Below are 24,584 nucleotides of genomic sequence, written 5' to 3'. Positions count from 1 at the left end.
GCCCCGGGGGCGCGCACGGGGGCCGGGGGGCGGTGACGGGGCCGCGGGTTGGCTGCCCCGGGCCCGGCCCGGCCTGCCCGGTGCCCGCGCCCGGCAGCCGCGCCCCCGGCCCGAAATAGCGCGGGGCGGGGTCGGCACCGCCATGGCGAGGTGAGCACGGCTGGACGGGACAGGCGGCGCCCGGGACCCATGCACGGCGCCCATGCACCGCTCGACAGGACCCTCCGACCTGGAGCAGCGGGGAGCGGCGCCGGGCCAGGCAGAGGGGAGCGGACACAGGCCGGCCGGGCCCCGCCGCCTGCCCGGCCAGGGCCGTGCGGGACGGCAGAGGGGAGAGTCACGGGGCCAGTGTCCGCTACCCACCGGCCGGTCGGCACCCGCCCGGCTCCCACTGCCCGTCCTGCGGCTCGGCCCAGCCCGTGTCCGGGGCCCCTTCCTCGCCCCCGGCCCCATGCCCTGGGCGGGCCCTGCTGAGCACTGCTGGACACCGGGAAATGCCCGTTGCTGATAGCCACTGCTCTGCTCTTCCCCAAGGCAACCCGCAAAGACACTGTGGTACGACCGGCCGCGGTACGTGTACCTGGAGTTCTGTGTCGAGGACAGCAGGGACGTGAAGGTCGTCATCGAGGACCACCGGCTGGTGTTCAGGTGAGCTGCCGCTGCCCTGCCGACCGACACGGCCCTGCTCTGGGGGCGGTTCAGAGGACCGGGAGGACTCTGTGACAGGAGAGCACGCGTGGCCTCAGCTCTCTCCTAAGCCCGGTTGTTACGATGTTTTGGCAGTTGCAAAAATGCAGACGGTGTGGAGTTCTACAACGAGATCGACCTGTACGCCAGAGTCAACTCCAAGGTGAGGTTTGCTGCCAACAAACTGTTCTCTGACAGCCTGTGAGGCTCAGAGTTAGAGCCGATCTCTGCAGTCTTGAGCAACACTGCTTAACACTGAATGCTGCCCATCCTGAGGGTGTCAGTGGGGTGAGCCTGAGAGCCCCAGCCCTGGGGCTGATACACTGCTGCCTTGGCCAGAAACAACCTGCTTCTGTGGGTCTGTGACCCCACAGCCTGCACAGGGCTGAGCTTTAACCCTGTGCAGAGAAGAGTCCGGCAGACACTGAGGCACCCCTGATCTCTTGGCAGGACTCACGGGAGAAGCGCTCTGACTGCTCCATTACGTGCTTTATGAGGAAGTGGAAGGAGAAAGTGGCCTGGCCACGCATCACCAAGGAGAACATCAAGGTGTGTGTGGTGCCTGGTGCCTCAGTGCATGTGCTGTCCCCACTCAGCACCTCGTGGCTCCTAGGAACCACCCTGCCCCCAGGACAGACACAGAAGCCCCCACAGGGGACCTAAGACAGAGCTCCCAAAAAGCCCTACCTGATAATCACCATTAGTCCACAGACTTCTGCCCTCCAGGATGTGGCACCCCTTTTCCTTGACACTCTCAGGATCAGGACCAGTGCCTGCAGGCAAAGGGACTCCTGCTTCCTGCCCAGTCTGATAAGGCTTCTTGCCTGTGCAGGAGCTGCCCCTGGGCTGCAGGTCCCTGCAGTGCTGCTCCCCCCACTCAGGAAATGCTCTCTGTGCCCACAGCCAGCCTGGCTCTCCGTGGACTTTGACAACTGGCGAGACTGGGAAGGGGACGAGGAGGTGGAGAGGGCCATGGTGGAACAGTACGCAGAGGTGAGCTGGGCCACCAGCCTCAGGATCGTGGGGCACACCGTATTGGGTGTGTGGGATGGGGGGACGCCGGGCATTTGGGGATCCAGACGTTTGTTTCCCGTCCAGATGCTGGAGAAGGTGACAGACAAAGGCCCCCCGCCAGCCATGGATGACCTGGATGTAAGTACCACCTGCCAGCTGCTTCCTGATGCCCTGCCGAGCACAACCCAGCCTCAGCCTTCCGCCGGCTCCGAGGCACCGGCAGCACCTCCTGCTGCACCCCTCGGGCAGCCTGTCCTGGAGGCAGCGAGGGAACGCTCCCCGGGACAAGTGGCTGGCGCCACCCGCTGCGACCGGGGCTGGCCCAGTCCCTGGCACCTCGCTCCTCCCTCCCGCAGGATGACTGACGCCCAGGGCCCTGGGAACGCCGCGGCCGCAGGAGGCCAGCCGGTGCAGCGGTAGCACGCACCGGGGAGCAGCGCGGGCAGGCTTCTCCGAGGAAGCGGGGCCGCCTCAGCTCGTGCGTCGCCGCGGGCAGCGCTCCCGACCCTGAGCGGCGGACGCGGTCCGGTCTCCCGTAGCCCGTTACCCTGGCAGGGCACGGGGCAATAAACGTGAACTGCCGCAGCCGTGTGCCGTGCGCTCGGGCCGCCGCCGTGCCGGGCGCCGGGAGCCGCTCACCCGCACCGGCCCCGGCAGAGCGCGCCGCCGGCGGGAGCGCGCCCGCGCGTCACCGTGCAGGCCCCGCCCACTCGCGGCACGGCGGCCGCCACCGCCGGTCCCCGTTCCTCCGCGGCCGCCCTCGCCGCCAGTCCCGCTCGCTCGTGCCGAACGGTCGTGATGGTGTTCCGGTGCCAGCGGGACAGCTGGGCCCGGCAGGTAGCGTCGGGCCGGGGCCGGGGCCGGGCCCGGGGCGCGGGGCAGGCCCGGGCGGGCCCTCACGGTGCCGCCGTCTCTGTCTCAGTTCACCACCAGGGTGGTGTCGTGCCGGGCGGCGGAGCTGCGGCCCGAGGGCGGCGGGGAGCCGGTGCGCGGGTTCCAGGTGGTGCTGGAGGACACAATCCTCTTCCCCGAGGGCGGCGGGCAGGTACGGGCCGGGCCGGGGCCGGGGCCGGGGCCGGGGCCGGGGCGGGCCGGCGGCACTGACGTCCCGTGTCCGCAGCCGGATGATCGCGGCCTCATCGGGGACGTGCCGGTGCTGCGCGTGACACGGCGGGGCGCCGAGGCCGTGCATTTCGTGCCGGCCGCGCTGGAACCGGGCACCGAAGTGCAGCTGTCGCTGGACTGGGAGCGCCGCTTCGACCACATGCAGCAGCATTCAGGTCCGTGCCGGTACCGGGGGGAGCCCGGTAACACCCCGCGGGGCGTGCCGATGGGGCAGGGGGGCGGTCAGCGCCCAGCGTGTCCACACCCTGGTCAGGGTAGAGAGAAACCCGACAGCTGTGTGCACAGTCTGTTCCCGGGACTACTGAGGGCAGCAGGTGCCCTTCTGCGAGCTCTCCTTGTCTTGTAAACAAACACACTGAAAACAGGTTTGGAAGAGAAAGTTCAACCTGCTTTGCAGCCCCAGCGTGTGCTGCAGTGCCAGGAGCCGAGGCTCACGAGGCCAGAGCTGTCGCCTTGCTTCTCCTGAGCACTGGCAGGAGCCCCTCAGTGCCCAGCACATGCCTGTCGTGGAGAACGTCAACAGGAAAGACACGGCCTGACTGAAAATACCAGTGGCACTCAGAGCTAGTGCTTGCACATCTCTTCCAGGACAGCATCTCATCAGTGCCATTGCAGAACAGATGTTTGGATTCAAGACGACTTCATGGTGAGCAGGATAAAGGTTCCTTTTGCCCCATTTGGCATGTGCCACCATGCTACCCTGCACAGAGCCTGAACACTGAAACACCATAAGCAATTTAGATATTTCATTTGATCTCAGACATTGCAGGAGAGGTGACTGACCTGGAGAGAAGCTGTACAAAGTGTTTGCTCTGTCTTGTCCTCCTTAAGTGTTTGGTTTACACCTGGTACTTTGAACATAACAGGGAGAGGAGGGAAGTCTGTTTTGTTTCAGTCACCACATTCCCAGCAGTGGGATGCTGGTGCTGCACAAAGGGATCTCCCAGCTGGTCTCAGCTACAGCAGCAGATGCTCTTCCTTGGTGCAGGGAGCTGGGCCGTCAGCGAAGTGTCATTGAGCTGGACACCCCCTTGGTGACAGCAGAGCAGGTCGAGGCCCTGGAGAAGAGCGTGAACGAGAAAATCCGGGACAGGGTCCCTGTAACAGTGAGGGAACTGGCTGCAGATGACCCTGAAGTTGAAACAGTGAGTGGTGGGACAGAACTGATGGTACTCGTGGGACCGGAATAACTGAGCACAGATGTCACCTTCTTTGTCACCCTTCTCCTCTGCCAGGTGAGGAGCCGGGGGCTGCCCGATGACCACGTAGGGCCAGTGCGCGTGGTGGACATCAAAGACATCGACTCCAACCTGTGCTGTGGGACTCACGTCTCCAACCTGAGTGACCTCCAGGTGGGCTGCTGCAGCTGGGCTGCCTCTGGGAGCCACACTCCACGTGAAGTACAGCCAGAGTCCCTGGGATCCACAGGCTGCTCCAGACTGTGCTGATGGGGAAGGGGGTGGCAGCAGCCCCAGGCTGAGGGAGCCCCAGGAGGGTCACACACGGGCTGGGCACCACAGGTGCTTTTGTTTCCTTGGTGCAGAACTCAGCCCTGTGTGCAGCAATGACGTTTTTGCATTGCCAGGGGTGTTGGCCATGTTCCCTCTGCTTAAAGTTCTGATATTTTTGAGTGTTCATCATGGATGAGAAATCATTCTGTGCAGGGAAATGGTGATAAAATCCTAGACCTGCTTTTAAGCATTTGTACTTTCTCAGTCATTGGTTGGAGTCTGTTTCCCAGCAGATACATCCAGATGCCTGTAGAGTACATCCCATGGTTAGAAGATTGCATAAATTCCACTGTACCACCATCCCTTTTTTTTTGTACATTGACCTTATGGCTGATTTTGATCTATTTATTTTCACTAGCAGAGAGTCAAAATTCACCACAGGGCATAATTGGCAGGAACTGACCACCTATGTGAATTACCAAAATGCTGTTCTGACCAGGTTGATTTTCTTTTTAAGGTTATTAAACTCCTTGGCGTGGAAAAAGGGAAAAAGAACAAAACCAACTTGGTCTTCTTGGTGGGAAACAGAGTGCTGAAGTCAATTGAACAAAGTCACAGTACTGAGAAGGCTCTAACCTCCCTGCTCAAGTAATGCTTTTTCCACTTCTGTTATTTCATCTTCACTCTCCCTCCTGAGAGATACCACATAAGCCTCAGGGTACATGTTGTGGGGCTGTGTATGATGTTGCCTGTTTTGCTCCTTTAGGAAATCCTTCTTTTGTCTTTCAGAGTAGTGATCCAAAGTCTCCCATTTCTTTCAGAAATGGACCAGGTGAGCACGTAGAGGCTGTGAAGAGACTGCAGAGCTCTGTGAAACTGCTCCAGAAGGTACAAGAACAGCTGGGAAAAGTGGGTTGTCACTATTCCCTGTAGACCATTAGTTGTGGTAACTAGGAGTCAAATCATTGGCTTCAGTTTTTGTGGATATTGTGAAAAGTGCTCAAACCTCTGGGAACACAGCTGTGCTCACACTGACTTCTCCAGCTGCAGTACAGTTCATTTCCTTTTCTTTCAGAATAACCTGAACCTGCTTAGAGACATTGCTGTTTTGATAGCCCGGGACTTCAAGAGCAAGCCTGCTCCAAAGCAGCTGTTTGTATTGCACAGGTATGGGGGAGCTCGGGCAAGAGGGGCCAACAGTATCCCACACGTTTTATGGCAGTTGGATCTCTCACACCTGTGCAGCTTGTTTTCTCAAGGAAGAATGAAACAAAGTAAATAGAATATTAAACAGCCTTGGCCTGCTGCAAAGTTGTGCAATTAAAGGAATCTGTAATTCAGTTACTGAATTCTTCTGGTGCTGGAGCTGAGAAATTACTGTGTCCATCCAATTCCCTCTGCACTTGATATTTTCAAATAAAACCAGGGAGCTCTATTTCTTAAAAATAACACTTGCATAATTCCTAAAGTGTCCACAAGAGTGCCCAGTGAGGATTTACATATATAGACAAATAAGAGCAAAAGGCCAAAATCTTGATCAGGCACTTGGTTTCTGATTGAGATTTTGTACTCTAGAGGGGGGTTTTGCTTCTTTCTGAAGTGTTTTTTTTAATCCATCCATACAGGAAAGAGGGCGATTCTGAATTTATGAACATCATTGCTAATGAGATTGGGACAGAGGTGAGTCACTGATGAAGACTAAACTGGCACCACTGGTTTTTCACCCCAGTTTTACACGGACAGGGGCTGGCCAGGCTGATCTTCCTGCCACAGTCATGATCTGCAGATCTCATTCCTTTGACAGGTACCTGAGGTTACCTGTCCCCAGCAGCCTCAGCCTGTAGGGCGGTCCTCAACAGTGAGAATTCAGAGCACTGGAGAAGAGCCTTAGCCCCCAAGAGCTGTACAGAGCCTCATTGGCTGAAATAAGTCAGGATAGGATTAGGTAGGAGTAGAATAGAAAGAAGGTTTCAGTCACAATCACCTAGTTCAACTGCCAACTGTATCCTTTTAACTTGGGATACCCCAGTACTGTTCCATCCCAACAGCACATGACTGGGCACAAAAGGCTCAGATGCCACTTCCCTTTTACTTTTTTCAAGCAGTCTCAGTCTCGGTGATGCACCTAGACTTCCAAATTGTCAGTTTGCTGTTTGTCTTCTGGCCAGTGCCTGTCCTCTTCTTGAATGAGGAGAGCACTGACTTATCTGGAGCAAGGCCCATCTTTGTCCACAGGAAACCCTGCTATTCCTGACCGTGGGAGATGAAAAAGAAGCAGGACTCTTCCTTCTAGCTGGACCTGTTGAAACAGTTGAAAATTTAGGTCCCAGGTAACATGTTTTGTGATTTGTTTAACTCAAGTAAGAATTCTGATGTTGCAGACTGAGCAGCTGCACAGTGGGCTGCAGGCACAGATGCGTGTGTGCTGTCTGGAGCAGGCTGGGCTCCAGCCTGTGCTGTTGTTGCTGCAGGGTGGCAGAACTGCTGGGTGGGAAAGGAGCTGGGAAGCGCGGCCGCTTCCAGGGCAAGGCAGCCAAGATGAGCCGGCGAGGAGAAGTGCAAGCTCTGCTCCAGGAATTCATTAGCCATCAAAACCCGGGAGCATAAGAAACAATTCTCAAAGTAGGTTTGTCTTATATTTGTTTGCATAGGCTCCACTAGCTTCTCTACCAGAGAATAAAGACCTGAACCCAACAGCTGGTGTGCACATGCTCTGTGTGGGCTGCTCACGGAAATGGGGAGGGGATCTGCCATCAGGGCTTTGCTGCAAGGGCTCATTTCTCAGGACAAATGGTGCAGGGAATAAAGTAGTCCTTAGTTAACGACTTTGTAGGGTTCCCAAACCCAGAAGGGGCCTCCTGCTGGCAGTACTTTGGGGCATTTTGCTTTGTGCCAGTTGCTGAGGAGGAGTTGCTTGGCACGAACACTCAAGCAAGAGGCAGCTGGGCTGGGCAAGGGCAGAGAGCAGCTGGAAGGCAGAGCAGGTACCCCACAGGCAGGAGATCATTCCTCACCACGTACCAAGTCCTTTCCCTTGGTGGGGTGCAGTTGTTACTGGTCGTTTTTTGACCCTCGGTGATTTCTTCAGCTGATGCAGCTGTAAACTCCCTCAGGATCAGGCAGAGCTTCCCTGGTGTTCCCTCAGCTCACCTTTCCTGCCCAGGCAGGCCCTGGAGCTGCTGCAGTCTCCTCTGGAGGAACTAAAGGGCGCTCTAGAGCCACAAGGGGCTCAACAGGTAATTTGAGAATTTACCCTTCCCTTTCTTGCTAGAAATGGTGTAACAGGTTTACCCCAGGTGTTGGTAATAAACAGAGAAACAGAATAAAAGAAACCTCTATCCTAAGGAAATTCATCTGTCATGAACATGGGGATGGGAGCAGCCCCAGCAGATTGGGTTCCCAGCCATGGCTGCTGTGACTGCTGCATGGCCACAGCCTTGGCTGAGGTGTTGGGATGGTGTCAGAACACAGGGACCACCACTGAGCCTGGAACTGGGTGTGGGGTCAGAGCTGCATGGGCTGGTGCTTTGGGAACAATCCTACACATGCACGCAGAGTCTGGCAGGAAGAAAGTATCTGCACCTCCCTGTGTATTTTGGACTATCTCAGACTGAGCGAAGATGTTTCCTGAGAAGGTTGATAGCTGGGCTGTACAGCCTGCACAGCTTGGAGGGCAGCAGGACTTCCTGCTGCAGGGTCAGCACTGAGCTGGGGTACTGAGGTGAGAGGGGCATGACCCCAGCCCCACACCATGGTGAAATGCCAGGTCTGTCCCCCACACCCTGAGGGCTCAGCACAGCCCCAGCTGAGCCAGTTGGCCCCAAAGCTGAGCTTGTTTCTGTAAGCAGTGAGGTGACACAAGTTTGTCCCTGTTCCTGGCACAAAGTGCACCCATAAACCTTGGATAAACAGCACAAAAAGCAGCTCATTGCCCCCCCTGTGCTGTCAGTGTTCAGCTGCACCTCAGGGCAAAAGAAGGGCACTAGGCAGTGCCCTTCCCAGTGGCTTGAACATGTCTTGCAGGTGTTGAGGGTCTTCAGCCCCCAGGAGAAATGTCCTTCCTCTACCATCTGCAGGCCATGCCACAACCAACAACCTGCATCCAGGAGCTGATCCCCCATCCCATGGCGCTGGCCAGCGGGACACTCAAACTCACCAGCAAAACAACCTTCAGCTTTAATAAAGCACCTCCTGTGCACAGCCCCACCCACCCCATGTGATGTGTGCACAGAGACATGTAATGCAAGTACACACAGGGCCGTGTGTGCACCCCACACTGATCACACTGAGGCGAACACCAAACGTCCCAGGGCTGGGGCTCCCTCACACTGGCACTTGATCTCCGTGTCACAGTCTGCCCTTCCTTTCACAGAGCTGCCTCTTCAGCAGACCCCAGGCACACCGAGGTGAGAGCCCTGCTGCCAGTGGTGCTGTCCCCAGCTCTGCAGCGTGGAGGTGGCCTGTCCCTATGGGCTGTAAGGGAGTGCAGAACCTCCCGCTGCTGCTGCTGGGTCCTGGGTCCTGCACCTGTGGGTGCAGGAGGGACAGCAGGGGAGTCTTGGGCATGCAGGGCTCTCTGTGCCATCAGCCAGCCCCAGCCCAGCGTGACTGGCACTGTGGGTCCGTGTTGTGGGAGCCACCCAGCAGCACCACTAGCCCAGCCTCCGTGGTCTGCTCCCAGTGCAGGATCAGCCTGTGCAGATTCAGCGGGAAGCAAACAGTGGCTGAGGTGCACCCAGGGCCTGGTAGGCGCCCCTGAGACACCCCTGGGCTGTCTGCCTGCCTTAGGCAGCCTTTTTGTCCTGCGTGGCCAGGAGCTGGGAGAGGCAGTAGGGGATGAGGCCGACAGTAGCCAGCGGCACGGCCGCACTCTTGCAGAAGGAGAGGGCGTAGAAGAGCAGCTGCATGTGGGAGGGTGGCTTGAAGGCATCGAAGACGTGGAGGATGAGGAGGGAGGCAGCGATGCAGCCCAGGCGGAAGGGCAGCTGCTGGCTCTGCTTCAGCCGGGAGCTCTCCTTGTACAGGTGGGAGTTGAGGGCCAGCCCCAGCCCGAAGAGGACGCCCAGGTTACGGAGGAGGCTGGCAAAGGGAGTGGTGTCAATGTGGACCCACTCAGGGTTGCTGCACCACTTCTGTGCCTTCTCCAGCGTCCAGAGCAGGTCCACGCCGAATGTCCACAGCAGCAGGTAGAAACCCAGGGTGAAGCTGAAGAGGAAGAAGGTGATGCCCAGGTACCGATGGAAGCTGGCTTGGTAGATGCAGCGGACATGCTGGAAGGTCTTGGCCACAGCCATCCCTGCCAGTGACGAAGTGGGAGCATTGGTCAGTGCCACAGGTACTGCAGTCCAGCACAGTGCTGCTGTAGGAAAGGGATGGGGGGACTGATACACTCACCTGAGAAAACCCCTGCAATCACCTGGTGGGGGAAGTGAGCAGCAATGAAGACTCGGGACATGCAGACACAGACCTGAACTGCCCAGAACCCAATCCAAAGCACTGTCCACAGCACCCTGTGAGGGACAGGTGGCCATGTCAGTGCCAGGGCCAGTTTGCACTGCCCATGGCACTGCCATCATGTACTCCAAACAATGCCTGGCTGTCGCTGAGCCTGTCCCCATGCAGACCCCAGCTGTCAGTCCACAGCCTTGTGCCTTGATGGGCTTGGCTGTGCCTGTCAGTGCTGGAGCTGCCTCTGCCTGGCACAGGTGGTTTTGGCACACAGCTTACCAGTATCTGAGTGTCCTTGACTGCTTCTCTCCTCCAGCAGCAGAGAGGAGGGCTGTCACCATGACGTAGTACACGCCTGCTGCACCCATGGCATGGCCAGATGGGCTCCCTGGGCAAGAAGAGAGACTCAGGTCAGACTCTGCATGGGCCAGAGCTGAGCACCCGCAGGGGTTTGTGCCGAACCACCGCAGCTTCACCAAGGGCGAAGGTCTGCAGAGGCTGCCCTGCCTCCTTCCGCTGCAGGCACAGCAGCAAGGGCCCTCTCTCCAGAGCTGTCCAGGGGCATGTGCTCCCTGCAGGCTGCCAGCCACAGCCCTGGCCAGGCCAGCACCCCCCTCCTTGTGTGTGCAGGTCACCATGGGCAAGCACCCCCTGCCCCTGGATGCAAGCCCCTTCCATGGCTTGGGGAACCCTACCGGGGCCAGTCTCGCAGGTGAGAGGGAACTGCTGGATCTCTGGTGCAGAGTTGTTGCCATAATAGTCTGTGTCAAGGACCCACCAGTATGGTCTCTCCCCAAAGAGGATCCTGAAAAGAAAATAGAAAGGATCTGGGGAGGTCCAGGGCACAACTGCAGCTTTAGATCTGTCCTGGGACATGGAAGAAGCAAAGGACCCACAAGTGGTCCAGGGCATCCTGACAGACACAGCACCCAGCTGATTGCTTGGTTCTGACAGCTGACTCTGCCTGTCCATGTCCCCATCCCCAGCCCTGAGGGGGAAGAGCAAGAACTTCCTGGGAGCAGGTCAATATGACCTCCTGTGGTGAGGGGCTCTGTAAAGATCCCCCCACTCAGCATCACAGCCCTGGCTGATGGGAGGGTCTGTTTGCAGGAGGCTCCATCTCTGCTTGGAGCACAGGGGGAGAGCTGTTGCTGCATGGCTTGGGAAGGTGTGACCATTGTCATTGCCCAGCTGGGGCTGAGCTCTGGTCTTTGTTCTACTCCAGCACTGGGGCTGAGAGCACCCATCAGGCCTACATTAATCCAGGTGTGCCAACACACGGTGGGAGTGTTGGCTGGGGGCTACTCACCACTTGAAGACGAGGTTGAGCCAGTCTCCAATTACAGCCACCCAGATGAGCCTGATGCCCACTGCTTCACTGAAGTGGAACCAGATGGGGAAGAGGACAAAAAAAGCATTCCTGAGATCAGCAGCATAAGAGATGAAGAGGAACCAGTCCTGGGAGCCCTGGAAGTGCTGCTGCAGCCAGTGTGTGGTCCGGATGCCCATGTCGTGCAGGAGGTTCATGTTGGCCTCCATCCTCCTCTGCCGCCCTCGGCGTGCCTCTGGCTGTCCCGTACTCCACTGTGCCACTGGGGTTTTATACTCTGCAGGGTCTTGTTTGCAGCAGGCAGGTCACTGTCCCAGCACTGATCTTTGGACCCAAAACCACTCTTTCCAAAGGTACATCACCAGGGGGTTGTAACAAACATGTTTGGAACAGCTTACGTAAAAGGGGAAAACAGGTTTCGAGAGCACGTGGAGTGCAGTGCTCCAACCCCAACACCCATCCCCTGCCCCTCACCATCCCCTTGCTCAGGGATCCTGCAGCCCTGGCTCCTCCAGCTGCCCAGTACAACAGCTCAGCTACTCTGACTGACCCGCAGCCCTTGCTCCATTATGCCACCCTCTGTATGTGACAGTCCTGCAGAGCTGCCATGTCCAGGGCTGACAATTGCTCTGGTCTCTCTGCCATCCCCCTGTGAATCACCACCAGAGCATGGCAAGGATGCCCAGGAGCATGGAGTGGGTGCATGGAGCAGAGGGCAGACTGCCCATCCCCTCCTCATTTGCCAGGCTAATTTAACCAGGACTTTGCATGATGGGAAACTTTCAAAGCCATTCCTGGAGGTCCCTGCAGTCCCAGACAGCCAGGCCTGGGATGCTCCTGGCTGCCAATCGTGTTCCTCTGATCTCTACTGGGGGGCTGAAGGACCTTTGCAAATAGGGACTGCACTTCTCCTCCCAGCACTGCTCCACTGGCTTAATCCCTCCTGCCCCATCAGACCCCAGCTGTGGGTACAGAGCCAAACACAGAACTCATCCTGTGTTGCCCATGGCCAGCCCCTCCACCCCAGCTGCACTCTGCTGTCCCTGGTAGCAGTGCTGGCACTGCAACCTTAACATCCACAACTGCCAGTGCCTGGACACTGCCCTGTGGCAGCAGCACAGGGTGCCCAGCCAGCAGCAGCACAGCTGAGCAGACAGCAAGGCATTAATGATCAACAGCCAGTGAAATGCATCACTTATCTCCTTCCTGAGAAAATTCATGTCAGGATCCTTGAACCCCTGCCCTATGCTGTTTGTCTCTGTGAGAGCTGTGCCCAGTGCTGAGTCCTGCTGACAAACAGCAGGAGTTACAGGCCCCATCCTGCCCCTCTGCCCATGCAGAGCCCAGGGAGCCACGGGGTCTGACAGGCAAAACACCAGCAAACCTTGCTCCCTGGGATATGGGCATGGATGGCCTGGGAGGAAAGCAGGCAAAGGCCACAGACTCAGCCCTGCTGCAGGCATGTCCTATCCAGCCTGGCCGTGCTGCACTCAAGGAAGGTGGTCCCAGACCCTGGACTGAGCTCCTGACCTGCAAAACATTCCAACAAAACAGAAGTTTGCACAGAAAAAGAATTACTCCTGCAAAACAAATTCTCCAACAGCTCATTCCAGGGTCTTCAACTGAGAGTGGCTTTGGCCGGCGTGAAGGAATGCAACAGACTTGGCTTCTGTTCCAAAAATATTTTGAAATGATCAGCAATAAATCCTTCATAGGAGATTTCACAGCGGAAACTGGGGCAAAAAGTGTTGGTGACGGGGACTAGCACTCCAGTCCCCTAGGAAAAAGTCACTGTGGGAAAACGGGCCATAATGGGGAGAGGGGAGGAAGCAGGATGGAAGCAGTCACCTCCTCCCTCCCAGCACAGAGGACAGAGTGGCTCAGCCCAGTACCCCAGTGTGTTTGGGCAGTGTCAGAGGTCAGGACTGTGCCGGAGGTGCCAGGGTCCACACGGTCCCAGTGCTGCTCCATGCGCTGCCCTGTGGATAAATCCCCAGCCCCAGAGTCACTGTGTGGACGTGGGGCAGGGCAGGGCAGCAGGAGCTGCCTGGGCATGCAGGGTTCTGTGTTCTGGCTGGTCTGACAATTGCTCAGGGTCCCACTCGTCCCCTGCACCGTGAGCCCTGCCAGCAGCACCGCTGGGGATGTGCACTGCAAACGGGCTGGCTGGCCTTCCCAGGGAAGGAGTGGGGCCAGCCTGGGGGAACCCAATTTCTGCCCTGGGTCTGTGCACAGCAGGCCCAGGAGCAGCTGGCAGCCCCGGAGCTGTGTGACTGCAGTGGCAGCAGCTGGCCCTGGGACACGGTGTGCCCGTGATTCCCAAGGTTCTGGATGCAGCTCTGGCCAGTGGGGGCTGTAACGTGCCACGTGGAGTGCCCGTGTTTGGTCCAGAATGTTCCCTGACAGCTGCAAGGTCCAGGCTGGGCTGTGGCAGCGTGGTCACTGCGTCAGAGCAGAGTCTGGGCAGCACTGCACATGTGGGCACACAGTAGGCAGGGAGCTGGCTGGACACGACCTTCCTCCTTTGGGCACAGCCCCTGCTGTCACCCCAGGGACCACTGCAACCTCACACTGAGCCGTGGCCTGAGCTGCCCTCTCCTCCCATCACCTGTCCTGTGTGCTGCAGCAAGTTGAGCTGGCTCCCAGGGCACATGCCACAGCCATTAGGGCTGCTCAAGCCCTTCACAGCATGTTCTGGACAGACCCATCCACTACAGCAAGGGGTCAGGGGGGATGGATACCCACCATGCCCCCAGGGACACTTTGGTGAGTGTTTAGCATATGCAGCCATGGGCCAGGGCTGGCACTGGCCTCACCAAGCTTCTTGGTGTCCCCATGCCAGCCTGGCACGGTGGGGAGGGCTCTGTGGGCTGTGGGATCCTGCAGCCCAGAGCTGCACATGCAGCTAGGGGAGTAGAATCAAGGGTCCCCACACAGGGGGGCTGAGCAGGCTGGGCAGCAGCCAAGCCCAGAACTGATTAACACAGCTCAGAACAACTGTTAAACATTAACTCCCTTGTTTGCTCCATATTCCCTGGCTGGAGCCTCTTGCCAGCACCGGGGTCCAGGAGCATCGCCAGGACAATTCACATAGCTGTGCTGGGCACTGTGCCGGGCACTGGGGTGGCCCCACAGCCCTTGGAGCCCCGCAGAGCTGAGCCAGGGCCATCCCTAACAGAGCTTCAGCCGTGCTGGGCACCAGCCCCAGCCACAGGAGACAGAGCAGCACCCGTGAGTTTGTTCAGGAAAAGCACACGAGTGCCTGTTTATTGGGAAGGGCAGACACGGGGCAGCCCAGCCCGGGGAGTGCCCATCCGGAGGCCCAGCCGTGGGCTCCTCCAGCAGCCTCCCAGCGAGCCCAGTGCAATGGGAACCTGCGTGCCCAGGCAGCCCCCGTGCCCTCCCTCTGCAGAGCTGGCCCTGCAGCAGCAGCCAGGGCTTGGCGGTGCCTGGGCCCAGTGGCCTTGATGCTGCAATGGCTGCGCGGCTGGGGAGGGCGTTTGGGGCATCCTGCAACTACAGGCTGTTCCACAACTACACCACAGCACTCAGTCCTGCCACTGTGGGCAAAACCTCGGGTGGAGCACAGCTCCAAGGGCAGCTGCAGCTTTGTGCTGTGGGCAGCCTTGGCCAGCACTGTCACCCTGTGTGCACCGATGATGGGCAGGTGGTGGATGCCCCATCCCAGAGGAGGGGAGCAGCTGTGGGCACCCCACAGTACTCAGGGTGACATCCAGGATGAAATTTAAAAATCACTCCCAGGGGCTGTCTTCCAGAGGCTTTGGGTCCTCCTTTGGCAGTGCTGAAACAAGAACTGAGCTTCTCCCAAAACCTGACCCTGAGCACAGGACAGCCTGGGCAGGGGGAGGGCAGGTCCTGCTGTGGGACAGAGCCCCTCTGAGCACCCCCCCGAGAGCCAGCAGCAGCCCCTGGCCCATCAGAGCCCGCCAAGAGGCGGTGCCAGGCTGAGGTTGAGGAAGCCCCCAAAGTGGAAGGGGGGCAGGCGGGGGGCACAGGTGGCAGCAGAGGACAGGCAGGCAAGAGGATTGGCCCCACATGTCCCCACATCCTGCTCACTGCTGAAGTAGACACTGTCAGGTGAATCCACCGAGGGGTCCTCGTTGAAGTAGTTGTAGGGCCTCAGGAAAAAGCCGACACCATTCCCCACAGTCACTGTGTTGGGGATGTCTTCAGCATGAGGGACATGCAGGAACCCCACAGTGATCCAGGCAACCAAGTCCTGCGAGAAGAGGAACGAGGCATCCGTCAGGCTGAGCAGGACTCTGCCAGCCCAGCAGCTGCTCAGTCTGGCTCTGGGATGGGTGCAGCTTCTCTCCAGGGCAGGAGCCAGGATGGCCCCCACAAGGTTCAGCTTCTCTCCATCCCAGGGACCCCAGCTTACCTCGTTGGTGATGGTCTCATTGTTGATGAAGTCAGCAAAGGCCACAGTGGGCGTCCAGGGGTCATTCTGGTTGTAGATGCTGGTGCTGGTGGGCTCCTCCTCCTTCCGCCGGGTGACAGCCAGCTGGTACCTGCCAGCACAGGGGGCAGAGGGGCTTGTCCACAGCAGCCAGCTGGTGTGCCAGCATTGCCAGCTGGGATGAACTGCCAAACTGGGGCTGGACATCCCCGGTCTGCCCTGGGGCGGGGATGGAAAGGACCAAGAGGGCAGTAATGGGCAGCAGCCCCAGCATCTCCAAGCTTTGTGGGGGATCCTTTACTGCCTGTGGCTTTCCCAGCATGGCTGGGAACCATGGATGGATCCAGGTGCAAACACTGCCACTCAATGCCCAATGCACTCCCTTAAGCCACAGCTACTTTTCCCCCACACAGACTTCGCCAGCATGAGCTCCATCAGTTCACCCTGGCAGTGAGACTGGTCTGTGCTTATCCCAAGCATTTTCCAAAAGGCATTCTGTCCTCCTGGGAAGATACCACAACCTGGCAATGCCAGTGCTTCCTTTAGGAATTAATTCTGCAGCCTACTTCCCCTCAAATGGTCCTACAACCCCCTACAACAAGGGCCTCAGACTCCTGCCTGTGAACTACCATTAGCAGATGTTATTGAGCAACACCTCAAGGAAATTTCAGAGCCAAAAGCTACGCATGTTTGCTGTTTAACCCTTCCCTGCAGCCTCGTGCAGGCCTGCCCAGGGCTGAGAGCCTCCCTCCACGAGGAGCAGAAGCAGCTGAGGCCTCAGGCTCTGGAGCCCTGGCACCCACCTGCCCCAGCTGACGGAGCGCTCCATGGAGCTGTTGGTGGGCAGGTGCTTCCCAGCAAAGCTGATGATCTGGATCCGGTAGCTGCGTGGGTGCTCCCACTTGTTGGGATTGGGGCTGACAAAGGAGAGGTAGCGGGGCATGGGGACATTGAGTGGGAATGCTGCCTCATCCTCCTTCTCCAGCCTTTCCCTGCGGAGGTATGGCCGCTCAATGGTATTCTGTGTGCTCCAGGGATCTTTGACAAACTCGTACTCCATATCCTGGGTCTCCAGGGAGTTCAGCTGCCCTGTGAAACAGAAGAGAAAACCCTCTCAAGCTCTGCACCCCAGGCCACAGTAAACCACAGCCGTGCACAAAGGTGGCCAGACCTACCGTCAACATCCAGGTCCACCTTGTAGTGGATGTGGTGGAGGTGCATCGTCCCCAGCGTGTGGGGCCCAACCCTGTTGCCATAGTCAGTGCCTCGGCCGTGGAAGAAGGAGGAGCTGATGTAGCCAGTGGCGTGCACCCGGACCTCCACGGCCCCGCTGGCATGGAACATGAAGTCCCAGACGTAGTCATAGTTAATGAGCGTGGAGATGGTACGGATGACCAGCGTGTTTTTCCGCAGCCCGCCGTAGTAGAAGGACTGTGAGTCGGAGAAGTGGCGCCTCAGAGGGAGGGCAGAGTCATGCTCAAAAATGCAGAGTGAGTTTTGGTTGGTTTTGGGAGTATCTGTCTCTGCCAGGTAGTGCCGGTCCACGTAGGTCGCTGTGTAGGGGCAGTCCAGGCCCTGGAGCAGCTCATAGGCAAACCTGCCGATGCCAAAGCTGCCATCCAGGTAGCGGGTGGACATGCCCCCAGGGCAGTTGGAGCTGTACAGGGCTAAGGCTTCCTGGAGACTCAGCTCATAGACAATCCTCTCCCCACGGTACCTGATGTCAAAGAGGCGCGGGCCAGTGTTGGGGCTCATGCCGAAGGCGATGCTCCAGTCCTGGAAGGTGATGCGGTTGTTCCTGACGCTGTAGCGGGGACCCTGCGGCTCAAACTGCAGCGGGCCCGGGGACCCGGGCGGGCGCCGGGGCTTCATTGAGCCCAGCACTGCATCAGCCCGCGGCTGCTTGAGTCTGACAACCTCCAGCACACCGGCCACAAACTCTCGTTCCAGATCCCCTGTGCCGGCAAAGTACCGGCCACTGTAGAAGACTTTGCGCAGCTGCCACCGGGAGACGTGGAGGTCCCCGTGGTCCACCAGCACCTCCAGCCCCACTGGGGACAGGTAGTAGCCGGTGCCAGCCACATTGTGGAAAAGGACAAACCAGGTCACGCGGTCACCGGACTTGAAGCCCCGCGGGGCTGTGGTGAGGGTGACCAGGTTGGTCCCGTCAGACTCGCAGCATGCAGCGAGGAAGCGCGGTGCCTTTTTCAGCTCCCTCTGAATGAGGGCGTTGATATCCGTGTACTCCTTGCCAGTGACGGGTCTGCGGTGGTAGGGCACCTTCCCCCCGTACTTCTGCACCGTCACGTCTCGGTGGTACGCTGGCCTCGGCAGCGGCCCCACCACGTACTCGGTGATGTTGGGCTCTGGCTGCTTCCCAAAGTACAGCACAGCCAGAGCCTCCCGGGGGGGACGAGCCCCGCCGCCATCCAGGAACCGCAGCACCTCTGCCTTGCCGGGGACCTGCAGATCCACGGAGGCGATGCAGTTGTCCGAGGGTTTGGCACGGGAGGCGTCCACCAGCGGCACCCCGAGGTGTCCCTGCAGGTACCCCACCACCTGGGACATCTCCTCAGGTGTCAGGTCAGCAAACACCAGGCTCTGGCCATCCTCAGTGTCCTCCTGCTCTGGGGGCAGGTGCTGGCAGCTTCTGGGGGTCCTTTCTCTGGTCAGCAACACGCAGACCAAGGCGAAGATCGTGGCTAACGCCAGACCAAGGAGGACGAGCACGGTTTTCAGGCTCATGCCTGCTGGGGCACTGAGCACTTCCGCAGTCTGGCAGGACACGTTTCCAGCTGTGGAATCCTCCCAGCCACTCACTAGAACAAGGGGCTGGGTTGGCTCGGGTTTATTTTCCTCCCCTGTTTCCTCAGCAGGGAACAGCCCAGAGGTACTCACAGGGAGGGTGCAAGGGGATGTTCTCACACACTGTCAGGATTTGCTGGGAACTATAAAAGGCAACTTTGCTCTGCTTCCCTAGAGGGCCATAATTTTAAGTGAACTCAATGTCTGTACATCTGTTCTTCCCCTCTGGTCCCAGATCCTACTCCCAGAGCTTGGAGTGGATGGATCCAGTCACGTAGGGGAAATAAGCACATTCTCCCTTCTCCTCCTTCTCTTAACCCCGCAGATGCTGGGCAGGCAGCAGTGGCTGTAGAGAGAAACCTTCCCTGTGCAGAGCAGTGCTAAACACAGCACCACTGCCCCATCCTGACACAGCCCTGCCATCACCAAGCAGCACTGACTGCTGATGCCTACATCCCCATGGTCCTACAGCCGGCAGAGAGGGGACAGCTGTTTGTCACCTTGCAAAGGTGCCCACTGATCCCGAGTTACAGCCTAGCACTGATGGGGCTGTGAGGAGGGGAATAGGGGCACGAGAGCCCAGCCAGCATCCTGGCAAACAGGCAGTGGCAGCAATGAGAGCCCTTCCTGCAAGGTCCTGTTTAGATCCCCCCTTGTGTCCAGCACTGAGGGCCTGAGAGCCACAACCCACACAGTCCTGGCCATGACCCAGCCTCCCCTCAACAGCCACAGGGCTTGGTGCCAGTGCCCACCTCCACCCCAGCTTGTCCCTTCTGCCCTCCAGCTGCACATCCCCGTGCCCTGACAACACCCAGAGCCACACTGCTGGGCTGCTTTGTGGGCACAGGGAACATGGCAGAAGCCAGCATCACCCCCCAGGAGATGCTGCTGTAAGTTGTAAGAAAGAGACACTTGAGAGCATTGGACCAGCACCATTTTCATTATTTTAACCTGAGATATGCACTACACAGCACTTGCTTCTACAGCAGAGGAACAGGATTCTCTCCTGACTTTCCTCTGGTGATAAACTCAAATTGAGGAATTAACAGATAACAGAGACTTCCATCTCACATCATACTAGGAAAATCATGTTTCCCTTTTCGAGAGCACTATTTCAAAAGCCATGATAAAACGTGAAGTCACTGGGCAACTGAAAATTGAGACAACTTCACTAAAAAGCTGGAAATTTGAGACAGAACGGTCAGCCTGGTGTCTCTGACCACATCTCCTCACCATCCTGTAGCATTAAAGCCTGCTCATGTTTCGAAAACCATCATAGGTGAATGGGGGGAAGTTTGGCAGACAAGAGGCAGTTTTGGGCAAGCAGGCAAGAGGGTTGATTTCACATGCTGTAAAGTCCTGCTCGCTGGTGAAAAACACACCATCATTGGAGTATATAGAGGGGTCCAGGTCATAGTAGTTGTAGGGCCTCAGGAGAAAACCAACCGAGTTTCCCACGGTCACAGTGTTGGGAATATCCTCAGAGTGTGGAATGTGAAGGAAGCCAGCAGTTATCCAGGCAACCAGGTCCTAGGCAGGGAAGAGCCACAAGCCCAGGGTTACTTCAGAAGTTGCAGCAGCAGTGACCAAAATACACGTGGGGCAGTGGGGAGTGACAGAAGAGAAGGAGGAGGACCTCAGTGGGCACAAGCCGGCTGCATTCCCACACACCAAGCCCCCCTCTCCTGGGAAAGAGCTCCTCTTTTCCCCAAAGACCTGCCACAGCCATGGCTGCAGATATCCACCCAGTGGAAGGGCCTTTGCCTTGACCTCCATGGCCTCACTCTGGCCTCACAAAGATTTTTGTGACATTTTGCCAGCATTTCTCCACTGAAATAGAGAAATTCTCCACTCAAACTTCTGCTCTGCACACACTCTCTATGTTCTCTGACCAAAATACCAAGCAGACACACAGAGAAGGGGATGCTCAAACCCACTTTCCTCTTTCCTCTGGGCTGCTACTCTCAAATCTGGGCCCATTGTCCCAGGGCTGGTGCTGGAGTCTCTCTGCTCCTTGGGGCTCCTGTTGAGCCTGGGCTGGGTGTTACATTCCATCCCAGGGACCCCAGCTTACCTCGTTGGTGATGGTCTCGTTGTTGATGAAGTCAGCAAAGGCCACAGTGGGCGTCCAGGGGTCATTCTGGTTGTAGATGCTGGTGCTGGTGGGCTCCTCCTCCTTCCGCCGGGTGACGGCCAGCTGGTACCTGAGGACAAGAAAAGAGAGGGGAGCAGCCCCCCCAAGGCAGGGCAGAGCTAAATCAACTCCTGAAAGTCTGCAGAGCACAGGCCTGCTCGGATGGAGCAAGCCAGAAGAGTGCTTCCCTTTGCCTCCCATCAAAGGACATCCAGCAATTCCTTCCCAGCTGGCAGGGCTGAGGGGGTCTCTGAGAACCTGCCATGCCAGCCAGAACAGCCTGACCTTGCCCAGCTGATGGCCCTCTCCATGGAACTGGCCTCAGGGATGTGGTCCCCTGCAAAACTGCTGATCTGGATCCTGTAACCGCGCTGGTGGCCCCACTTGTTTTTGCTGTTGGCAGCGAAGTAGATGTATCTGGGCATCTTGGACTGCAGTCGGAAGGCAGCCTGGTCTTCTGTGTCCAGGACTTTCTTGGTGAGTCGTGGCCGCTCTATCTGCTGCTCTGGGCTCCAGGGAGCCCGTGCCATCTCAAATGCCATGTCATGGGCCACGAGGGAGTTTTTCACCCCTGCGAAGCCAAAACAAAGTCACTGAGGAGAGTCCCCACAGTGCCCTGTTCCCCAAGGACATCAGAGTGCCTGCTCCCCCTGTTCTTCCTGCCTGCACCCTGGGCTCTGAGCACCGACCCTGTCCAGGAGCAGTTGCTCCTCTGCAGCTCCACATGCCATCACAACAGCCCATGTGTGGATCTATGGCTGGACACTTGTCCAAGCTGGGCAGCACCACTCCGCAGCAGATGCTATGAGAGGCGAGAGGGGACAAGGGATGAGCCTCACCCCAGGGCAGGAGAACAGGTTTGTCTCCCATGCAGGCATAGTCTAATTAACTGGAGCACGAGCTTTGTTCTGCTCATCCTGCACGGTGAGGCACCTGGAGCAGCCCGGGTGCTGCACACATTTGCACATCACAGACAAGAGCAGTGTTGTGCTGTTCTCAGGCCTTGCCACAAAGAAGAGACATGGGCCCAAGGTTTGGAGCAACAGGAGTGGCATGGGAGCAAATCAGTCTGGGGACAAGGTGGCAAAAGGCTGCTGAGAGCCGTTGATGGCCAGTGCCTGTGCAGGTCTGGCAGAGGGCTTATTGCTCAGCACCTCCTGCCTGTCCCACCATGAAGCCCCTCTGTGTTCTGTTCCTTTAACACGTGAGTTCTCAGCTTTCATAAAAGCCATTTCAGAGCTGAACCTGTGGCCATCTGTGAAGCTTTGAGCCCCACAGAAGATCCATACACGGCTGAGTTGATTTCCTTTGTTTTTCTCACATGAACAAAACTTCTAAGCCCACACCTCCCCTGGCAGCATAAACAGTGACAGTCTGATTTCATCTGCCTTCTCCCTGTTCCTGCAGTTTTGCCACCGCCCCACTACAAGCACATCACCCTGCCCCACAAGTGGAAAGGAAAACCTGTATAACCACCAAAAAAGTAAAGTACTTTGAGTCTAAAAGTATTTGGAGAGTAATTTTTAAATAGGAGAGACAAGAGCCAGACCTACCTCCCACGTCCAAGTCCACCTTATAGTTGACAAAATGGGTGTGTATTGTACCCAGGGTGTGCTCCCAAAGCCTATTGCCGTATCTCAGGCCATCCCCATGGAGAAAGGATGAGCTTGGGTACCCCGTGGCCTGCACCTTGCCCTCCAGGGCCCCGTTCTGGTAGAAGATGAAGTCCCACACGTAGTCGTAGTTGCCCACGGTGGCAATGGACCGAATGACCAGAGCGGAGTTGACCAGCCCCCCGTAGTAGAGCGACTGCAAGTTGGAGTAGTGGCGCCTCAGAGGGGAGCCCAGGTTCTGCTCAAAGATGCAGAGCGAAGCCTTCCTCTTCTCGGGCCTCAGGCTGTCAGACAGAGCGTGTGTGTCCACGTAGGTGGCCAGGTAGGGGCAGTCCAGCCCTCGCACCAGGGGGGAGGTGTAGCGCCCCAGGCCAAAGCTGCCGTCCATGTAGCGCGTGGACATCCCTCCCGGGCAGTTGGAGCCGTACACGGACAGCGCCTCCTGCACGCCGATCTCATAGGCAACCCTCTCCCCCTTGTGTCGGATGTCAAACAGCCGCAGGCCTGTGCTCACGCTCATCCCAAAGGCAAAGCTCCAGCCCTGGAACAGCACATGGTTGTTCCTGACGCTGTAGCGGGGACCCTGCGGCTCAAACTGCACCGGGAACTGCGCGGCCGCAGGCGCTCGAGGCCTCATGGACGAGAAGTCCCCGTCCCACGGCACCTTCCTCACCTTCTCCACGCTGATCCGACCCTGCACGTAGGCGCTCTCCAGCTGCACCATGTCCCTGTAGTACTGCCCGTTGTAGAACACCCTGCTCACCGCCCACTGCGAGATGTCCAGGCTGCTGTGGTCCACCAGCACCTCCAGCCCCACCGGGTGCACAAAGAACCCACTCACGTTCTGAAACAGGACAAACCAGGTGGCACGATCTCCAGACTGGAATCCATGAGGGACTGTGCTCTGAAATGCCACGTTGGTTCCGTCGTACTCAAGGACTTCTTGCAGGAAGGTCGGTGCTGCAGCAAACGCCTTCGTCTCCAGGAACACTCGCAGCTGCTCGTACTCACCGCGCAGCGTCGGTCTGCGGTGGTAGGGCACCTTCCCCCCGTACTTCTGCACCGTCACGTCTCGGTGGTACGCTGGCCTCGGCAGCGGCCCCACCACGTACTCGGTGATGTTGGGCTCTGGCTGCTTCCCAAAGTACAGCACAGCCAGAGCCTCCCGGGGGGGACGAGCCCCGCCGCCGTCCAGGAACCGCAGCACCTCTGCCTTGCCGGGGACCTGCAGATCCACGGAGGCGATGCAGTTGTCCGAGGGTTTGGCACGGGAGGCGTCCACCAGCGGCACCCCGAGGTGTCCCTGCAGGTACCCCACCACCTGGGACATCTCCTCAGGTGTCAGGTCAGCAAACACCAGGCTCTGGCTCATGGATCCTGTCTTCTCCACAACGCTGGGCTGGGATTCACAGCTGGGCGATCGCCCACCCCTGCTCAGCAGCATGCAGGAGAGAATGAAGATTATCACTGCAGCCCCAGCCAGGAGAACGTAGGGAAGTCTGGGGTTCATCACGCCGAGTGCAGTGGCAGCACATGCAGCGTTGCTGAAGGATCCAGAGCACGTCCCTCACCTGCAGACCAGGCTCTTTATTCATTTGCAACTGTGGGCGTAATGGCAATGCTTGTGAGGTGGGGAGGGAACTTGTAGGTCCCATGGGTCTCTGAGAGGAGATCACAGGTCCCAGCCAGTTCGGCTTGTTTCCTCCCCGCCCCAGATGCACCAAAGGAGCCAGCCTGGGAACCAGTGCCTGGCTCACTCACCAAGCTACTGATGGGTTTCTCTGCTGCAGGGTGACACCACAAAGAGCCCCAGTCTCATCTGTCCTAGGGGCATTTGTTTCTTTCACTGTCTCCCAGGATGCTCCACCTCTCTCTCCTCTTGGATCATGGTGATGCCACGGAGAAGGCTCAGCCAGCCTGGTCCTTCTGCACCCACTGCCCCCAGACCAGCCCCACTGCCCTGAGGGGCCAGTCCATGCTGGCACAGCCCGAGACCTGCTGGCTCCCAGCATCTCTACATGCCAGTTCTTCCTGCCACCATTCTCTGTTGCCTCCAAGCCCTTCCCAGCCCTGAAGGAAGGGACCTGGCAGCTCCAGCCTGGTTCTGGCTGTGGGCAGACCAGAGGCAGCTCCGTGGTGAGAAAGGGCAGCACTTGCTGAACCACTCCTGTCCCATTCCAGCAGAGGTGATCTTTGCACAAGAGCTGCCCTGGACAGAAATGCTGTGAGGCAGCTGCTCCCGCAGGGCCACCAGCTCCTGCAAGGCTCCCCCATGGCTCCTGGTCCCACGCAAGGCAGCGACACACACGGACAGCAAGGATGGATTTTTGGAGATCAGGGCCCACCAAACAGGGTGGATTTTTGGAGATCAGGGCTCTCCTGCTGGGGAGAATCTGAGGCACAGGCAGGAGGGGCCAGAACCACCACAGTACTGCTGCAATTTACTCCATTTGCATTTGTGTTAATTCACGAATTAGGATTTCCTTCTCACGTCCAACTAGGCAATAATTGCCCCTTTTCCCTGCAAGCCCCACAGCAGCCTCAGATCAGGATCCAA

General features: G+C 58.1%; 4 protein-coding genes across 8 annotated transcripts; 1 reads left to right on the top strand and 3 right to left on the bottom strand.

Moving 5' to 3' along the window:
• Positions 1-32: 32 nt before the first annotated feature.
• On the top strand, positions 33-7,384 carry PTGES3L (prostaglandin E synthase 3 like). Of its 4 annotated transcripts, XM_054000325.1 has the most exons (17): positions 33-150; positions 535-648; positions 784-850; positions 1,138-1,236; positions 1,591-1,680; positions 1,786-1,839; positions 2,624-2,746; positions 2,822-2,981; positions 3,415-3,472; positions 3,815-3,971; positions 4,062-4,178; positions 4,795-4,925; positions 5,099-5,165; positions 5,353-5,444; positions 5,903-5,957; positions 6,513-6,607; positions 6,749-6,971. In XM_054000325.1, the coding sequence occupies exons 1-17, from the start codon at positions 143-145 to the stop codon at positions 6,882-6,884; spliced, it is 1,623 nt and encodes a 540-aa protein (XP_053856300.1). In that variant the 5' UTR covers positions 33-142; the 3' UTR covers positions 6,885-6,971. The 4 variants fall into 4 exon arrangements, with proteins under 4 accessions (XP_053856300.1, XP_053856299.1, XP_053856298.1 ...); XM_054000323.1 differs by lacking the exons at positions 33-150; positions 535-648; positions 784-850; ... (1 more) ...; positions 1,591-1,680; positions 1,786-1,839 and adding exons at positions 2,385-2,538; positions 7,366-7,384 and having other exon boundaries at positions 6,749-6,899; XM_054000322.1 differs by lacking the exons at positions 33-150; positions 535-648; positions 784-850; ... (1 more) ...; positions 1,591-1,680; positions 1,786-1,839 and adding an exon at positions 2,385-2,538.
• A 1,045-nt stretch (positions 7,385-8,429) lies between these two features.
• Positions 8,430-11,322, bottom strand: G6PC1 (glucose-6-phosphatase catalytic subunit 1). Its single transcript, XM_054000328.1, has 5 exons — positions 11,035-11,322; positions 10,421-10,530; positions 10,005-10,113; positions 9,672-9,787; positions 8,430-9,573 (listed from the first exon to the last, which is right to left on the bottom strand). Exons 1-5 carry the CDS (start codon positions 11,262-11,264, stop codon positions 9,062-9,064), a joined length of 1,077 nt encoding a protein of 358 aa, XP_053856303.1. The 5' UTR covers positions 11,265-11,322; the 3' UTR covers positions 8,430-9,061.
• A 973-nt stretch (positions 11,323-12,295) lies between these two features.
• Positions 12,296-18,299, bottom strand: LOC128819901 (membrane primary amine oxidase-like). Its single transcript, XM_054000315.1, has 4 exons — positions 16,651-18,299; positions 16,279-16,564; positions 15,458-15,587; positions 12,296-15,295 (listed from the first exon to the last, which is right to left on the bottom strand). The coding sequence occupies exons 1-4, from the start codon at positions 18,218-18,220 to the stop codon at positions 14,993-14,995; spliced, it is 2,289 nt and encodes a 762-aa protein (XP_053856290.1). The 5' UTR covers positions 18,221-18,299; the 3' UTR covers positions 12,296-14,992.
• A 122-nt stretch (positions 18,300-18,421) lies between these two features.
• On the bottom strand, positions 18,422-23,537 carry LOC128819902 (membrane primary amine oxidase-like). Of its 2 annotated transcripts, XM_054000317.1 has the most exons (5): positions 22,701-23,537; positions 21,968-22,568; positions 20,700-20,985; positions 20,355-20,484; positions 18,422-19,810 (listed from the first exon to the last, which is right to left on the bottom strand). In XM_054000317.1, exons 1-5 carry the CDS (start codon positions 23,535-23,537, stop codon positions 19,526-19,528), a joined length of 2,139 nt encoding a protein of 712 aa, XP_053856292.1. In that variant the 3' UTR covers positions 18,422-19,525. The 2 variants fall into 2 exon arrangements, with proteins under 2 accessions (XP_053856292.1, XP_053856291.1); XM_054000316.1 differs by having other exon boundaries at positions 21,968-23,537.
• Positions 23,538-24,584: the final 1,047 nt, after the last annotated feature.

The sequence above is a fragment of the Vidua macroura genome, chromosome 27 (assembly GCF_024509145.1).
Source record: "Vidua macroura isolate BioBank_ID:100142 chromosome 27, ASM2450914v1, whole genome shotgun sequence".
Lineage (NCBI taxonomy): Eukaryota > Metazoa > Chordata > Aves > Passeriformes > Viduidae > Vidua > Vidua macroura.
The sequence above is the reverse complement of the archived record's forward strand: the minus strand, read 5'-3'. Positions and strand labels throughout refer to the sequence as shown.

What these genes read in the sequence shown, in the direction of transcription:
- PTGES3L (XM_054000325.1), top strand. An exon ending in GGATTCAAGACGACTTCATG is followed by an intron (nt 3,473 to 3,814) that starts GTGAGCAGGATA and finishes TCCTTGGTGCAG; the next exon opens with GGAGCTGGGCCGTCAGCGAA. An exon ending in CTGTGAAACTGCTCCAGAAG is followed by an intron (nt 5,166 to 5,352) that starts GTACAAGAACAG and finishes CTTTTCTTTCAG; the next exon opens with AATAACCTGAACCTGCTTAG.
- G6PC1 (XM_054000328.1), bottom strand. Translation starts at nt 11,264, where the DNA reads ATGGAGGCCAACATGAACCTCCTGCACGACATGGGCATCCGGACCACA. An exon ending in CTCAACCTCGTCTTCAAGTG is followed by an intron (nt 10,531 to 11,034) that starts GTGAGTAGCCCC and finishes TTTTCTTTTCAG; the next exon opens with GATCCTCTTTGGGGAGAGAC. An exon ending in CACCTGCGAGACTGGCCCCG is followed by an intron (nt 10,114 to 10,420) that starts GTAGGGTTCCCC and finishes CTTCTTGCCCAG; the next exon opens with GGAGCCCATCTGGCCATGCC.
- LOC128819901 (XM_054000315.1), bottom strand. Translation starts at nt 18,220, where the DNA reads ATGAGCCTGAAAACCGTGCTCGTCCTCCTTGGTCTGGCGTTAGCCACG. An exon ending in GGTGGACCTGGATGTTGACG is followed by an intron (nt 16,565 to 16,650) that starts GTAGGTCTGGCC and finishes TCTGTTTCACAG; the next exon opens with GGCAGCTGAACTCCCTGGAG. An exon ending in CGCTCCGTCAGCTGGGGCAG is followed by an intron (nt 15,588 to 16,278) that starts GTGGGTGCCAGG and finishes CTGTGCTGGCAG; the next exon opens with GTACCAGCTGGCTGTCACCC.
- LOC128819902 (XM_054000316.1), bottom strand. Translation starts at nt 23,537, where the DNA reads ATGAACCCCAGACTTCCCTACGTTCTCCTGGCTGGGGCTGCAGTGATA. An exon ending in GGTGGACTTGGACGTGGGAG is followed by an intron (nt 20,986 to 21,967) that starts GTAGGTCTGGCT and finishes TTGGCTTCGCAG; the next exon opens with GGGTGAAAAACTCCCTCGTG. An exon ending in AGGGCCATCAGCTGGGCAAG is followed by an intron (nt 20,485 to 20,699) that starts GTCAGGCTGTTC and finishes TCTTGTCCTCAG; the next exon opens with GTACCAGCTGGCCGTCACCC.